The sequence below is a fragment of the Sarcophilus harrisii genome, chromosome 1, assembly GCF_902635505.1.
Source record: "Sarcophilus harrisii chromosome 1, mSarHar1.11, whole genome shotgun sequence".
NCBI lineage: Eukaryota > Metazoa > Chordata > Mammalia > Dasyuromorphia > Dasyuridae > Sarcophilus > Sarcophilus harrisii.
In genome coordinates this window covers 340,920,184-340,937,985 of record NC_045426.1, presented here as the reverse complement: position 1 = coordinate 340,937,985, position 17,802 = coordinate 340,920,184, and the positions used below count along the sequence as shown (strand labels likewise).

Genomic DNA, 17,802 nt, shown 5'->3' with positions numbered 1-17,802 from the left:
CTTCATAAATAAATACCCGTAGGCTTGACTGAACTTTAATAAGGCCCACGAAGCCAGACTAGCTCGGCTTCCCTACTAGCTGGGTGACCCTGTGACGTAGCAAACTACGGCCCGAATCTTTGCCAAGAAAAGTCCACACAGGATCACCGGGAGGGTCGGGAGGAAACGAGTTAATTCTTGAGCACACAGAATTACCATCAACTCGAGGCCCCAAGACCCATGGTTGTGTGACCCTCCTACGGGGAGGCTCGCAGGCCATGGAACTGGGTTTAACTCAGTAAAACGGAAGAGAGCAAGACGCTCTCACGCAGCCTTTCCCGGCTCGTCGGTCACGTGACCCAAACTTTGCTCCTCCCTAACCTCCCCATCCCACTACGTGCCTCGACGCTTCCTCCGTCAACAGTGGGGGCGGGTCAGTCCCGCCTTCTAGTTTTCCCGTATCCTCCCAGCTCTTGCCTGAGGGCGCCCACCTAAATCAATAGACCGTCTTCTGTTCTATGGGTTCGACGTCGCAGAGTCCCCAGGAAATCGAAGGGAAGGAGGAAGGCCTTCCTACCCAAATCAAAAATGGCCGCCCCGGCGACGAAGATAATGGCTGCTTCCGTGCCCACCTTGCCCGCCTTTGCCAAGATCCAACATGGCGGCAGGGAGCGTCGGTCTACGCAGAGTGAGGAGCTCTCTCTTCCGGGCCCATTTAACGAGGAGGCGGAGTCCCGAGCACGCGTCCCAGGCCTAGTCAGGCCACGCCCCTGAAGGAAGTGACGGTTGAAAGCGGAAAGCCATCGGTGCCGCGGGAATTGAAAGTTGCGGAGAGCGGCGCTAACTAATTTGGAGGGACCGACGGCGCAGGAAGAGGCAAGGGGGCCCTTGGGGCGTGGAAGAAAGGAAAGACGGAGGCGGCAGGATCGTCCGGTCACCGTGCTAAGCGAAGGAGGGCGCGGGCGTCCGTCGGGCGGTGTCTGAGGAGCCGGGCGAAGGGGTGAGGATGTCACGGGAACTTGGCCGGTCTGGGAGGGGAGTGAGCGCGGGAGGAAACGTCGCGGCCTTGACTCCGCCAACCTCCTAACTCATGCTCGCTCCCCCCTGCCCCGAGCACATTCCGGAGCGCCTCCCTCTCTCTCTAGCTGTAGAGACCCCACTAATGGTGGCCCCTCTCTGCCCCTCCCCCGAGGCTTCGGGCGTCCCGGGCCACCCCACTCGCAGCCCCTTGCGCTTCCGAGATTTGTGTCACAACCCCTCCGTCCTTTGCCCAGACTCTCACGGGGCGGGGGAGGGGCGGGGGGGGGGGGGCGGCGGCGGCGGCGGCGGGCAGCTCAGCATCTGCAGGAACAGCAATGTAAGAGAAGTAATAACTTGGGAAGGGAAAAGGCCCAGGCGCCTAAACCTTGTGGAAGGCTTGTGGAAGCCTTGGCTGGGGGGTAGGGAGGGTAAGGAGAGAGGATCCCATCCGTGGGCAAAAAAGCAGGGAAGCTGAAGATGGAACGCTGAATTGGGGGATCTTGGGGATCCAATCTAATTGGAAGGGAATTTTTGTTTATTGGTCCAGTGTGCTAGATCCTGGGAGGTGGGGGTGGGAGGAGACAGGAAGTTAGCTGTTCTTTGTTAAGCTACTACCTCGGGCCTCCCGTGGAACTAAGTACTTTGCAAACAAATAAGCAGTTGTGTGGCGCGGTGGATAGAGCCCTTAGCCTGGAGTCTGAAGCCCCGGGACTTCAGATTCTACCTTAGACCCGTTCTAGTTGGGAGACTTTGAACTAGTTGCTGCTTTGTTTCCCTTAGTTTCTGTGTCTGTGAAAAGTGAATGGGGCAGCTAGGTGGCGCAGTGGATAGAGCACCAGCCCTGAAGTCAGGAGGACCCGAGTTCTAATGTGGCTTCTGACGCTTAACACTTCCTGGCTGTGAGACCCTGGGCAAGTCACTTACTCCGATTGCTTCAGCCAAAAAAAAAAAAAAGTGAATAATAATAGTGCCTATGTGCCTGCCTCCCTGGGGTGTTGTGCAGATCAAATGAGATAATAGTTGTAAAGCTATTATTATTTTCATTCCTTTACCTTGGGGACTTGGGGCTGTTACTATCCCTGTTGTACTAGAAGGGTATTATCTCACCTCAACCCTCCCCTCCCCCACTCCCATCCCCTCCCCGGGGAGCCAGTTCCCTCTGAAACACATCTAAGGTGAGTGCAATTTAGTAAATGGCCGAGGCTGGATTTGAACTCTGGTCTTCCTGAATGCAGATAGTCTATCCACCAACTTCTCTTCCCCTACCTGAGGGAAAATGCAAAAACAAGATTAGAGACAATAATATAAAATGAAATGAGAAACTGTAGTTGAGTGAAATTGTGGAAAGCTTTAAATGCTAGGCCTAGGAGTTTATCCTGGAAGCATCAGAAATCCCTGAAGAATTGAATTGACAAAGACAGGTCTGTATTTTAGGGATACTAGTTTGGCAGCTACAAAAAATTGGAAAAGAAGGAGAGGAGACCAGTTAGCAATTCCAGTAGTCCAGATAAGAAATAACGAAGGCTTGAATTAGAGTAGAGTAGATTGGGATCAAGAGAGTTTGGGAAGATAACTTGAACAATACACAACAATGTATTGACTGTGGGAGAGTGAGAGTGAAGAGGAGATTAAAGAATAATTCGAAGATTGTGAATCTAGAAGACTAGAAGAATGGTGGTGCCCTCAATAAAAATACGAAAATTTGAGGTAGAAGGATAAATTTGAATAAAAGTATGGATATTGTATCAAATATGTTGTATTTTAAATAACTCGGACATGGAAGTGGAGATAGTGGTCTTGCAGTTAGCCGTGTTGATCTCATTAGAGCTGTATATATAGATTTGGGAGTCATCTGCATAAAAATAGTGAAGCCATTGGAACTGGTGAATGATAACTAAAGGAAAGTAGAAAGAGAGAACTAATAGTATTGCCAAGGAATGCAGGATTTACAGAAAAAGAGGGATGATTGACAGTATCAAAAGCTGCAGAGTCACTAAATTGAATTTAAGTCTGAGGTGAGGGAAGGCCTTTGAATTTAAAGAAATTGTTGATAACTTTGGAGTTTATCAAGTGTTAAGATAAAAAAGCTGTTGGGGCAGTAGATAAAGCTCAGGGCCTGGAATTTAGGAAAACTGTTCTTTGTGAATTCAAATCTGGCCTCAGACACTCATAGTGATCTTGAGAAAGTGACATAATTCTGCTTGCTTCATTTTCCTTCCTCATCTGTAAAATGAAGAAAAAGAAATCACAAAACACTATAATATCTTGGCCAAGAAAAACCCAAATGGGTTCCAGTCTGAAAAGTAACTGAACAACACTAGCAGGATTAAAAGCTGATTTGCAAAGGTTTGAGAAGTGAATGGCAGGTGAGAAAATGAAAATGATAGCTATAAATGACCCCATCAGGGAGTTTGGTTGTGAGATGGAGAAAAAGATATAGGATGACATATCCCATGTGTTGATTTGCTTCGTTTTGACTTAATTTGTTAAAGGAAGAAGGGTTGGGTTAGTATTGACAGTTTTGGGGGTTTTTTTTTTGAGCATCAGTAAACCGTTAAAAACTAAACAAAAGGAAAAAAGAAAAAAATAATAATGAAAAGAAGGGGACACAAACAGGACAATTTTGTTAATCACTTTGTTTAATATACTTTAAAAATACAAATTCATATTTTTATATACAATTCTTGCATATTTGTGTATCCATTTGGCTTAACTGCATGATAATTTTTTTTAAATTAACAAATGATATGATAAGCTGTACCTCGAGATCACAGCAGAGTCCCCTGAAGAGTTTTTTGTTTTTGTTTTTAAAGATAAAAGGAAATCTGGGTATGTCTTATATAGTAGAAAAGCCAGTGAAGAGATTGAAAATGAGAGGAGTTTGATGTATCACTGAATATGTAATTTAATTTAGCTAGCATTTTCATTTTCATTACATTGGTTTAATATCATAAGCAGTTAATATAACAGCCAATTACTTAGGTCTGTATTTCTGAAAACAAGTATTTTGTAGCTGTATTTGAAAACTTCTTTGTGCCCAGAGTTCCTAAATATTTTATGCATACTGCAATTAATTTTAAATGTAATTTCTCTTTCAGACTCTTCCCAGCAGGCTTAATTGATATTATACAGAATTGCTGAGGATTTTGTGTGTGTGTGTGTGTGTGTGTGTGTGTGTTTTAATAGTCTGCATGTTTGCTAAAAGGTATTGTTTCAAATAATTTTTAGATGATTCTGTAGGATAAGAATTTATCACATGATCTGCAAAAAAAGTGATAAGTTTTGTTTCTTCTTTACCTCTGCTCAGTCTTTCACTTTTTCCTATCTTGGTGCTACACCTGACATTTCTAGTACTTCTGTATTAGATAAAAATGGTGAGAATGAACATTCTTAGTACATACTGCATCTTCCTTGAAAGGATTTTAGTGTATCTTCATAATATAGAATGCCAGCTCTTGATTTTAGATGTACATTTGATCTTAGCCAAAAGGCTAAATGTTTTTAACCAGAAAGAATGTTGTATTTTTTTCAAAATCTTCTGCAGTTGTTAATATGTTTATTCTAACAACATTATATTTGTTATTTTGGTAATTAATATAGTTGTTTATCATTTTCCTAATATCGAATCACCTGTATAATAATGGATCGTTTTGTGGCCTCTGCCAATAATTTATTTAACATTTTTACTTCAATGTTTATTAGGAGTGATAGTTTTATTTTTTATTTTTTTCTTTTGAGTCTTCCTGGTTTAGGTATGAAGACCATATTTGTGCCTTTTTCTTCTGATTCCCAGTCGCACTACAAATACCCTGCTGCTTCTGTTCTGCCCTGAATAAACTTAGTTTCATCTTAAACTTCTTTCTTCTTTTTTTCCTTTGTTCCTTCAAGACTTGGCTCACCATCTAATGATACTACCACTCTTGCCACCTTTTTAGCCACCCTATTGGCTACATTTCCCCCCTTATACTTCTCAATTCATTTGGTGCAACTGGGGAGTCAGACTATCTATTCCTTGCTCCCCAATGCCTCTTCTTTCCCAGACTTTTCTTCTACCACAGTCATTCAGTCGATTCTCCTTTGAGATTCACATCATCTAAATTCATTACCTAATCCTGATCTTTGTGGCTGTTATTTGTTGACTGCTGGGTCATTCTCCTCTTTTCTTCAATGACTTTAGTGCCTGACAAAGTCTTTTGTCCTCAGCTCCCATCCACTTCCTAGAGAACTTCAATATACATATTTATACTTCCTCAAATATGCTATCTTCCAAATTCCTCAGTGTACTAAATTTTCATGATCACTCCAGGTTAGTTACATGCAGAGATAGTTCTGTCCTTGAACTTTCCATCACTATCAGTGTCAACTTCAGTGTCCACAAAATCGAAAAAATTTTTATCTGATCATAATTTTTCATCATTCCATCCTATGATGGCTAGCCCTGTTTTTCAAAATCACCATGACCTCCAAGTCTTCCTCCCTTCAGTTCTTTCTCAGGCTTCTGTATTATTAAATCAAAGGCATCACCATCCTTTTAGTCACTCAAGGCTGAGTTGATTTTTTACCTCAGTCATTCCACATATCCAGTCAGTTGCCAAATATTGTTATTTCTATCTCTACAACATCTTTTTTCTATATCCCTTCTGATAATAGCTCCCTCCATGGATTACTTTTGTACATGTCTCCATCTGAACATGTTATCTTCTCTCAACAGAATGTAATTTCCTTAAGGAGAAGGACTGTTTTGTTTTTCTTTGACTCCTCAGCAACTAGTAGGTATTGACTTAATAAATGCTTGTTGATTAATGTCTCCATCTGAACATGTTATCTTCTCTCAACAGAATGTAATTTCCTTAAGGAGAAGGACTGTTTTGTTTTTCTTTGACTCCTCAGCAACTAGTAGGTATTGGCTTAATAAATGCTTGTTGATTAATCTAGCATCAAAGAACCTTGGTTCAAATTTGCCACCTAGTACTACTATTTAATCTTAGGTTAAGTCACATCCTTTCTCATTTTCTTCCTTTGTGAATGAGGGTAATGGCCATCTAAGAGTGGAAAAGTGGAAAGGTACAGTGATATAATCAACAAGAGCTTAGCATGAAATGAAGAAGTGGTGAGAATTGAGAATAATTCTAAGTTTGCAAACCAAGAAAACTGGAAGGATGTTAGTAACCTTAACAGAAATAGAAAAGGTTTGGAAAAGGCAAAATAGAGTTTTTGAGATACATTGAATTTGAGTTGCTAGAAGGAACACATAAGTGTAAATGTTCTGTAGTTAGGTCAATGGGTTAGGCCTGTTCTGCAGAAGAGAGATTGGGGCTGAATATCTAGATATGAGAGTCCTGTATCAATTTATGATAATTGACCCTACAGGAACTAATAAGATCACCAAGAAAAAAGAAGAGGGCCTGGGACACAGAGCCTCCAGTGGAGTATGTATGGTTAAAGGAATGGATTTTAAATTCTCTGCTTCACTTTTAAAGTCATCATTATACTAATATGAGAAAAATGAAATGAGACTATTTTACTTATATATAAATGATTACAATATCTGAATCACCACCCAGTCCTTCTCCAGTCAGTCAGTCCTGGATTCTAGCTCTTGTTAAATAACCTGGATCTCTGCCTAGATGTTTTACTGCCACTCAAACTCAATATGTGCAGAATTGAATTTCACATCTTCTGATACTCATCTTTGATTCTTCCCTTCTTCCAGCTTCACACCAAGCAACTGTCAGATCTTGTCAATTCTGTCTTTATATTATCTTTTATATCTCTCCTTTCTATGAACACTACAACTACCCCAACTTAAGCTTTACATGTTTTTAAATAGACTCCAATATGAGTCATTCTTATAAATCAGTGTTCTATATAAATTTTTCAGTAATGCCCCATTGCCTGCCAAAAGTAAAATCTGCTCCTAGCATTTAATCTACCTTTACAACCTCTGCTTCTCTTTTTTTTTCCTTCAAGTTCCAGCCAAACTGGATTATTCTTTATTCTTCCTTTTCCCCACTTCTTCCATTTTCTTGTTCATCCCCATCCATTTCTTTGGTTTTGCTTATAATGTTCCCTGTCTTTGAATTGGACTCATTCCTCCCCTAACCACTCCTTCTTCCTTTCTCTCCCTCTCCCCCCCCCAAAAAAAAAAAAATCTTGAATGAAAGATTGATTGTGTCTTTACCTTCTTTCAAGGTTCTAGACCAAGTGCTTTACTAATTGAAAACCATTGCTGGGGGAGGAGAGATCGATTGTATTTCTTCCTATACATATATGACCAAACTTAACTGGTGCCTCTCTGGTTATGTTCCACAATTTCCCACCTCTGTGCCTTTGTTCATATTCTTTGCAGTCCTAAAATAGCTACTTTTCTTTCTCTTCTAATCCTTCACCTCTATCTTTTAATATCCTAGTCACCACTAATGGGCACTTACCTCCCTAATCATAGCTCATAATATTATATTTTCTTTCTATGTACTTACATTTTAATTTGCGTTAAAAAGCTGTGTTCCCATTTGTGTTGAACTTAGCACATCATACTTATGGACACAACCAAGTCATATCTTTGAATGCTTCACATACTATTGTATTTACTAACCACTAAATAAGTGTCTGATTTAATGACCAAACATTACATATAGTTCCTTAGGTGATTCTTAAGAAAAAAAACACTCATACAGATTGTTTTCTTTTGGAGGTGGGTATAGGTTGTCATCTGTTTCCTTCCTGCTCTCCCTAGGGCTCTTGGCCAATAGGAAGTGATTTTCTGAATGGAGATTGAAGCTGTCTTTGAGGACTGAGTCTCAAAAGGTGAAAATGAAAACTTAGAATCATTTCTTTCTCTTTCCCCTGAAGCAAAACTGCTTATGAAGATTTTCACAGAAAAGTAATGATTCTGAATATAGTTTATACTTCTTTATTTGCCCTTCCATTGGCATTAAAGACTAGTTTCATACTTTTTAATTAAAAAAAAAAATATGTTTAATCCTCTCCTATATAGTATCCTGTGCTAGGTGATGATGGAAGATTCAAAGATCAGTAAAATCTAGTCTCTAAGTCTTTCAAGCTTACAGGAAGGAAAAGGTGGTGGTGGTAAGAGAGAGGCATACAGATATGTAAGAAAAACTTGATTGAGACAAGTACAGAGGGAAAGTATGAACATAGTGTGTTATAGGAAATCCCAAAAAGGAAGGAACATTTGGGTGGGAAAGGGTCAGGGCAGGTTTTCTGGAAGAGGTAGCACTTGAAGTAGGATTTCAAGAAATCAAACATACAGAAATGGAGGTGGTGCTTTCCAGATATTGGGCATAATATGAGCAAAAGACAGAGAAAGTTAGGAAAGCATGTGATTTTACAGAAGACAATGTGTAATCCCATTTGAGATCCTGATGCCTTCTGTGTTGGGAGAGTTGTTCTTTGAATCTCTGTTCTTCATTTTGACCCAATCTTTTAATCATATGTGCTTATTCTGGAATTAGATACCATGGGACCTGGAAAAGAAGCCAATGAAGAAAGTGTGATTTTAATTAGTGACGATGAAACAGATGCTGAAACTACCTTAGGGAATTCTGTTGTGGTGATTGATTCTTCTGGTATGTACTGTATTTTTTTAATTTTAAGGTTTTTTTCCTTTTGTTTTTGTTTTGTTTTCAAATTTAAATGCACAGTGATAAAACACAGAGCAACAAAGCCAGTCTTTTCTGTTTTTCCGTCAACTCCTTTCCTCCATATCAATTTATTTTAACAGTGAGAAATAGCCTAGTGAAGAGGAAAGAACATTGGCCCTGGAATCAGAAAACCTGGGTTCAAATGGTATCATTGCTATATCCTCTGTGACTTTGATGTAGGCTTAATATATGGAGACTAGTTAGGAGGGTATGTGGTTGAATATACTAGCAGACTTAATAAAAAAATGAAATTACTTATCAGTCTTCCCAAGGTTTAAGTAAATTATGAAGTCATTAAGATGTGGTAACAATCATCTCCTCTACTAAGTATGATTTGGTTGGAGTAGGATCTTTTAAAAAAAAAAAAAAGAGTTGTAATATTAATATTATTGATGCTGTAATAATATTTAATAATTATTTAATTTAAATATTTAATAATTAAATAATAATATTTAATAATGTTAATGCTAGACCTTTTTGGAACTATTACCTAAATTCAGGCCATATATAGACCAGTTGGGCAAATATATAGACACACATATAAAAGCACAGGAAAATCCCATTATTAAAAACATACCAACAACTTCAGATTTAATAAGTATTTATTGAGGGGCAGAGCCAAGATGGCAGAGAAGACGAATGCGACATTCTAAGCTCCTCTCATACCCTCACTACTAATTACCAAATTCAGCTTCAAAAATAGTGCTTGACTGGTAAAATTCACGAAAATTGGGAGTATAACAATTTACCAGCCGAAGACAATCTGGAAGATCACCAGAAAAGGTTTGTCCTAAGAAGCAGGAGCAGGCCAGCGCAAGCAGGAGCTAGAACCAGAGACTAGCATACTGAGCGTACAGGGGATGGGATGGTCTCCGTGACTGGAAATTTTCCAGGGAGGACTCTTTCACAGTTTGGTTGCATAGCAGTAGACCAGCAGAGAAATTAAACCAAAGCTAGAGTGTACTCCAAAAAATGCCAGAATCTAACAGGATCTGGCTACACCCACCCAAAACCCGAAGTGAGTGACTGAGCATAGATCACAGCACAGCTATGCAGCTGCATTCTGTAGCAAGGGGCCTTTGCCCAGGGCAGTCACAAATTTGCACAACCCTCAGGTAGCCTCTAATCTGCAAAGGGGCTTGGCCTGAGGCAATAGAACTTCTGGCAGTTATACTCCCCAGGGCAGAGAGAATTCCTGTTGGTGTGGGGCTCTTCCCATGGCAACTACTAATCCCCACTTTGAGGTTCACTGTTCAGCCTCTAGCCCCAGGGCAGTCGCTAATTTGGGGCTCTTAGCAGGGCACTTCCCCAGCTGGGCCTGTGCTACCTAGGGCAGACACTTCCAGTGAGGAGCTTTTCCCAGAGAACTTCTGCAGCTCAGCCACTCTTTGCAGCCAATTTGCAAGACAGCTGCTGTCCATATATCTACCCTCCTCTGCAGAGGAAGCTGGTAACCTCCTTGCCCTGAAGGCAGACCCTAAGGGATTTTTTAAAAAATGAATAAAAAAGCCAAAGGAGCCATCTATAGCTTCTATACAGAAAGAGAGCAGGTTTTCAACCCCAAGGAGACTAATAGCAGACAGTTTCCAGACAAAACCCCAAAGGGGTTTCTAACCTGGTCCCCATCACACAAGGCTCTCCTGGAAGAAATTATAAAAAATCTTAAAAGAGAGCTAAAAGAAAAATGGGGAAAGGAAAGAGAAGCTATGCAAGAGAGTACAGAAAAGGCTTACAACTCACTTAAAGAAAAATTTGATAAAGTGGAAAAAGAAAACAACTTCCTAAAAGGTGAATTGGAAAAGGTAAAGAATTCCCAGGGAAACAGAATTTGTGAATTGGAAAAGATAAAGAACTCCCAAGAAATTAGGATTTGTGAATTGGAAAAAGAAAATAACTCAGCAAAAAAAAAAAAATAGTGAAATGGAAAAAAAAATCCCATAGAGCAAAACAACTCATTTAAAAACTCAATTGGACATATACAAAAAGAAGTAAAAAAGCTAATGAAGAAAACTCATTAAAAATCAGAACTGAACAAATAGAAATAAATGATTCTTGAGACATCAAAAATCAGTCAAGCAAAATCAAAAAACTGAAAAAGATTAGGGGAAAAAAATGGTAACTATCTACTTGGAAAAATCTGGAAAATAGATCTAGGGGGGATAATCTGAGAATTATTGGACTTCCTGAAAATTATGATGAAAAAAAGAGCCTATAGGAAATCATCAAAGACAACTGCCCAGATGTAATAGAATCAGAAGGTAAAATAGGCATTAAAAGAATTCATCGAACACCTTCTGAAAAAGACTCTAAAATAAAAACTCCAAGGAATATTGTGTCTAAATTCCAGAACTATCAGATTAAGGAAAAAATATTACAAGCAACCAGAAAAAAAATAAAGGATCCTCAATAAGGACCACTCAAGATCTAGCTGCTTCCACATTAAAACATCGAAGGGCCTGGAATCTGATAGTCTGAAAGGCAAAAGAACTTGGAATGCAGCCAAGAATAAACTACCCAGCTAAGCCGAGCATTTTCCTCCAGGTAAGAAGATGGACATTTAATGAAACAGATGAATTCCACTTGTTTCTAAGGAAAAAACCAGAACTAAACAAAAATTTGACCTCCTTCTATAGGACTCAAGAGAAGCAGAAACGGGTAAAAAGAACTCTTGAGAACTGTATTTCTGTTATGGATATACATAAAAAGTACATGTATAATTTGATTTTACTGATATTAAAAAAAAAAAAGGGAAGTAGAAATGGAAAGAGGACAGTATCAGGAAAAAGGGAAAAGGGGAGGTAAAAAGAGAGAAACTACATCCCACAAAGAGGCAAAGGAAACCTATCACATCTGAGGGAATTTAGAGAGGGGGAGGAACATTGTGTAAATCTTACTCTCATCAGAGTTGATTCAAAGAGAAAATAATTGACATTTTGTTTACAGAGAAGCTTCTCTCACTCATTAAAAAGTGGAAGAGGAAAAGGAAAAGAATAATAAGGGAAAGGTACAAGAAAGGGAAAGGAATTTAAAGGGGGTGGAAGGGATTCTAAAGAGGGAGAGCTGAGTGAGGCAAGTGGTGCCCATAAGTTTAATACTGGGGAGGGATGTAAGGGGGAAAGGAAAGAGAAAAGCATAATCTGAGGTTAACAAGATGGCAAGAAATACAGAGTTAGTAATTTTAACCATAAATATGAATGGGGTAAATTCCCCCATAAAGTGGAGGCAGATAGCAGACTGGATTAAAAGCCAGAATCCTACAATACATACAGAGTAAAGGTAAAAGGCTGCAGTAGAATCTACTATGCTTCAGGTGAAGTCAAAAATCAGGAGTAGCCATCCTTATCTCAGATCAAGCAAAAGCAAAAATTGATCCAATTAAAAGAGATAGGGAATGAAGCAATATCAATATTAAACATATATGCACCCAGTGGTATAGCATCTAACTTCTTAAAGGAGAAATTAAGAGATTGGAAAAAGAAATAGACAGCAACTATAATAGTGGGAGATCTCAACCTTGCACTTTCAGAATTAGATAAATTAAACCATAAAACAAATAAGAAATTAAAGAGGTAAATAGAATATTAGAAAAATTAGGTATGATAGATCTTTGGAGAAAACTGAATGGAGACAGAAAGGAGTAAACTTTCTTCTCAGCAGTTCATGGAACCTATACAAAAATTGACCATATATTAGGACATAAAGACCTCAAAATTAAATGCAGGAAGACAGAAATAGTAAATTAATTCTTTTCAGATCACAATGCAATAAAAATTACATTCAACAAAAATCTAGGGGTAAATAGACCCAGAAAATAATTGGAAACTAATAATCTCATCTTTAAGAATGATTGGGTGAAACAGCAAATTATAGACACAATAATTTCACGCAAGAAAATGACAATGATGAGACATCATACCAAAATTTGTGGATGTAGCCAAAGCAGTAATAAGGAGAAATTTTATATTTTTAGAGGCTTACTTGAATAAAATAGAGATCAAATACTAAACTTGAAATTCTAAAATTAAAAGGAGAAATTAATAATATTGAAAGTTTAAAAAAACTATTGAATTAATAAATAAAACTAAGAATTGGTTTTATGAAAAAAACCAATAAAATAGATAAACGTTTGGTAAATCTGATTAGAAAAAGGAAAGGGGAAAATCACATTGTTTGTCTTAAAAATGAAAAGGGAGAACTTTCCACCAATGAAGAGGAAATTAGAGCAATAATGAGTTACTTTGGCCAACATTATGCCAATAACTTTGATAACCTAAGTGAAATGGATGACTACCTCCAAATATATAGGCTTCCCAGATTAACAAGAGGAGGAAGTAAAATACTTAAATAGTCCCATTTCAGAAAAAGAAATAGAACAAGCTATTAATCAACTCCCTACCAAAAAATCCCCAGAACCAAATAGATTTACATGTGAATTCTACTAAACATTAAAGAACAATGAAGGAGTCTTACCAAATTCCTTTTATGACACAGACATGGTACTGATACCTAAACCAGAGGTTGAAAACAGAGAAAGAAACTTATAGACCAATCTCCCTAATGAATATTGATGCAAAAATCTTAAATAAAATACTAGCAAAAAGACTACAGAAAATCATCCCCAGAATAATACACCATGACCAAATAGGATTTATATCAGGATTGCAGAGCTGGTTCAATATTAGGAAAACCGTTAGTATAATTTACCATATCAATAACCAAATTAACAAAAACCATATAATCATCTTAATAGATGCAGAAAAAGCATTTGATAAAATTCAACATCCATTCCTATTAAAAACACTTGAGAGTATAGGAATAAATGGACTTTTCTTTAAAATAATCAGTAGGATCTATTTAAAACCATCAATAAGCAATATGTAATGGGGATAAATTGGAACCATTCCCCATAAGATCAGGAGTGAAACAAGGTTGCCCACTATCACCATTACTATTCAATATTGTATTGGAAATGCTAGCTTCAGCAGTAAGAATTGAGAAAGAGATTAAAGGAATTAGAGTAGGTAATGAGGAAACCAAATTATCACTCTTTGCGGATGATATGATGGTATACTTGGAGAACCCCAGAGATTCTACTAAAAAGCTATTAGAAATAATCCATATGTTTAGCAAAGTTGCAGGATACAAAATAAATCCACATAAGTCATCAGTGTTCTGATAACAAAATCCAACAGTTAGTTACAAAGAGAAATTCCATTTAAAGTAACTACAGATAGTATAAAATATTTGGAATCTTATCTGCCAAGGGAAAATCAGGAACTATATGAGCAAAACTACTAAACACTTTCCACACAAAGTCAAATCTAACCAATTGGAAAACTATTAAATGCTCTTGGATAGGGCAAGCAAATATAATAAAGATGACAATACTACCTAAACTAATCTATTTGTACCAATCAGACTCCCAAAAAACTATTTTAATGACCTAGAAAAAATAACAATTCATATGGAAAAACAAAAGGTCAAGAATTTCAAGGGAACTGATGAAAAAATAATCAAATGAAAGTGGCCTAGCTGTACCAGATCTAAAATTATATTTTAAAACAGTGGTTACCAAAACTATTTGGTCTTGGCTAAGAGATAAACTAGTTTATCATTGGAATAGGTTAGATTCAAAGGACAAAATGTCAATAACTTAAATAATCTAGTGTTTGACAAACCCAAAGACCCCAGCTTTTGGGATAAGAATTTACTGTTTGACAAAAACTGCTGGGAAAATTGGAAATTAGTATGGCAAAAACTAGGCATTGACCCACACCTAACACCATACAACAAGATAAGGTCAAAATGGGTTTATGAACTAGATATAAAGAATGAGATTATAAATAAATTAGAAGAACATAGGATAGTTTATCTCTCAGACTTGTGGAAGAAGAAGGAATTTATGACCAAAGAAGAACCAGAGGTCATTATTGATCACAAAATAGAAAATTTTGATTATATCGAATTGAAAAGTTTTTGTATAAACAAAACTAATTCAGATAAGATTAGAAGGGAAGCAGTAAACTGGGAAAACATTTTTACAGTCAAAGGTTCTGATAAAGGCCTCGTTTCCAAAATATATAGAGAATTGATTCTAATTTATAAGAAATCAAACCATTCTCCAATTGATAAATGGTCAAAAGACAGACAATTCTCAGATGAAATTGAAACTATTTCTAGCCATATGAAAAGATGTTCCAAGTCATTATTAATCAGAAATGCAAATTAAGACAACTCTGAGATACCATTACACACCTGTCAGATTGGCTAGAATGACAGGGAAAGATAATGCAGAATGTTGGAGGGGATGTGGGAAAACTGGGACACTGATACATTGTTGGTGGAATTGTGAATACTCCAGCCATTCTGGAGAGCGATTTGGAACTATGCTCAAAAAGTTATCAAACTGTGCATATCCTTTGATCCAGCAGTGTTACTACTGGGTTTATTTCCCAAAGAGATCATAAAGAAGGGAAAGGGATCTGTATGTGCATGAATGTTTTGTAGCAGCCTTCTTTGTAGTGGCTAGAAACTGGAAGTGAATGGATGCCCATCTATTGGAGAATGGCTGAATAAATTGTGGTATATGACTATTATGGAATATTATTGTTCTATAAGAAATGACCAACAGGATGATTTCAGAAAGGCCTGGAGAGACTTACATGAACAGATGTTGAGTGAAACGAGCAGGACCAGGAGATCATTATATACTTCAACAACAATACTATATGATGATCAATTCTGATGGACGTGGCCCTTTTCAACAATGAGATGAACCAAATCAGTTCCAATAGAGCAATAATGAATTGAAGCAGTTACACCCAGCAAAAGAACTCTGGGAAATGACTGTGAACCACTACATAGAATTCCCAATCTCTCTATTTTTGTCTACCTGCATTTTTGATTTCCTTTACAGGTTAATTGTACATTATTTCAACTCCGATTCTTTTTGTGCAGCAAAATAACTGTGTGGACATGTATACATATATTGGATTTAACATACTTTAACATATTTAACATGTATTGGTCTATCTACCAATCTTGGGGAGAGGGTGGGAGGGGAAGAAGGAGAAAAATTGGAACAAAAGATTTTGCAAGAGTCAATGTTGAAAAATTCCCCATGCGTATATCTTGTAAATAAAAAGCTATACTAATAAAAAAAAAAATAAGTATTTATCAGTTCTACATCATATCGCTCATTTCTCTAACTTCTTTTCTGTTTTTTACATTAGGCTCCTTAATAAACAAGGGGGCACCAAATGAAGGCAGTAAATAGTCAATTATTTTCAGTGTAGACATTGAATTAATGAAGAAATAAAAGGATATTAATTGGTACAGAAAAGTAGAGGAAGAATGCAGATGAAGATAATAGAGGAACTAATATAATAATAATATAATTGCAAACTTTAAATTCCTATATAAGTGCTAGCTATATAGCATATTAAAAACAAAAGCAGAATTAAGCTAGTTTGTTTTGTTTAGAGGAATGAGTACTAGAAAACTAGCATGGTTAACACCTAGGAATCTCTATAGGAAGTAAAATAGAATTGGATTGATGGAAGATCTTAAATCTTAGACTGAAAATTTGGGGCTGTAATGGGGGAACATAGAATCAATGAAGTGACATAATAAAAACTGATCCTTCAGGAAGATTTTTCTAGAAGTCCTTATTATGTAGAAATAATGGGCGCAATAGATTTATAGCTGTGAAATTGGGATAGGAAGCAGACCTGTATATTGATAGGACTTGATTTTTATTTTAAGATTATATAAAGAATTTTTTAATGGTTTCTGAAACAGAATTAATCTAGACTTAGAAGAATATGGATCAAAGATTTGCTATTGATCATTAGAGATTATCTAGTCAAATCTCATTTTGCAGATAAAGAAACAAGTCTAATGAAGTAATTTAGTCACATAGCTAGCTACTTGTTTTATATTGGGATTTGGAGCATAATGGGGAAGTAACAAGGAAGAGCTATAAAGAGATCACTTTATATTGAATTAATTGCAAAAATATTGATTTCTGTTTACCACTTCCATCAGAGATGTGCTTCTGTAAACCATAAGGCTATATAACCAAAGCAATTATTTAACCTATAGAAAGTAATACATTATTAAAGGGATGGTAAATATTAAAGATTCTGAGAGCAAAATACTGTCTCTATTGTTTATTTAATTTTAGGTATTTGGGATATTTTTCTTACCCATATTTGGAATAATTCTCCAGGTAAACCCAGATTAGTGGACTTTTTAATTTTATCAATATGAAGGAAAAAATAGGATTTTGTCCTTATTGGTTTTTTTTAAAAAATCAAGTTATACTTAACTTTTTTATCTCACTCCCCTACCTTTTTCAGATATGCAAGATGATAAATCTGATCTAGAAGAGAAGAAATCTGAAGAAATCGTGGATGAGGAATCTGGACTAGTGGTTACTTTCTGTAAAAAAGGGATGGTGATGCCACATGCAAGATATGACTGTATGACTCACCCTTTTGAGTATGTTTTGGTTTTTTTAGGGTTTTTTGTTTTGTTTTTTTTACTGTAGCCATAATAGAGTAATGTTTACTTAAGGGAAGATATTTTTATTCTGACTAACTTTATGAAAACCTTACCCTTAAGTTAACTGAGGCAGCTTATGAAGTATCATAAAGTCTACCTTCATTTGCTTGTATACATGTTAGGGGACCATTTCAATATGAAATGTCCCACCTAACTGACCAAAACATATTTTGGAGTTTATTTATTTCAATTAGAATTCTCAAATGAACCATTCAAGATATTGGCAGACAGAGTAAAATCCAATTGACCTTCTTTGCCTTCCTTTCTGGGTAAACTTTACTTTTGGGATATAGATCAAAACAATTTAACTTATGGAAAATTATAATTGAAGTATGTTTAACTTGAAGCTACATATTTCTCTTATGATCTTTTCGTGTCTAATTTTCTTTTTTTTTTTACTATTGTGTTAGCTATCTTTCTAAGTGAAAGAAGCAAAACTTCTACTCATTGAATTTGTCCTATTTACATTTAGCTTCAAGGATCTATCCAAATTCAGTTGTTAAATCAAATATAGCTTGAAATAAATAAACTTTGTCCTAGGAATCTTTTTGTTTTGTAGAAATTGTCATGATGA

General features: G+C 36.9%; 1 protein-coding gene across 3 annotated transcripts in view; it reads left to right on the top strand.

Moving 5' to 3' along the window:
* Positions 1-776: 776 nt before the first annotated feature.
* LOC105749540 overlaps positions 777-17,802 on the top strand; it is a 58,189-nt gene continuing 41,163 nt past the window's right edge. Inside the window, exons 1-4 of one of the 3 annotated variants that reach the window (XM_031945745.1) lie at positions 777-979; positions 7,736-7,806; positions 8,475-8,588; positions 17,024-17,165. In XM_031945745.1, coding sequence (XP_031801605.1) covers positions 8,480-8,588; positions 17,024-17,165 — 251 coding nt within the window. In that variant the 5' untranslated portion in view covers positions 777-979; positions 7,736-7,806; positions 8,475-8,479. The remainder of the gene's footprint in view (positions 980-7,735; positions 7,807-8,474; positions 8,589-17,023; positions 17,166-17,802) is intronic. The other 2 variants (XM_031945743.1, XM_031945744.1) reach the window with 2 other exon arrangements.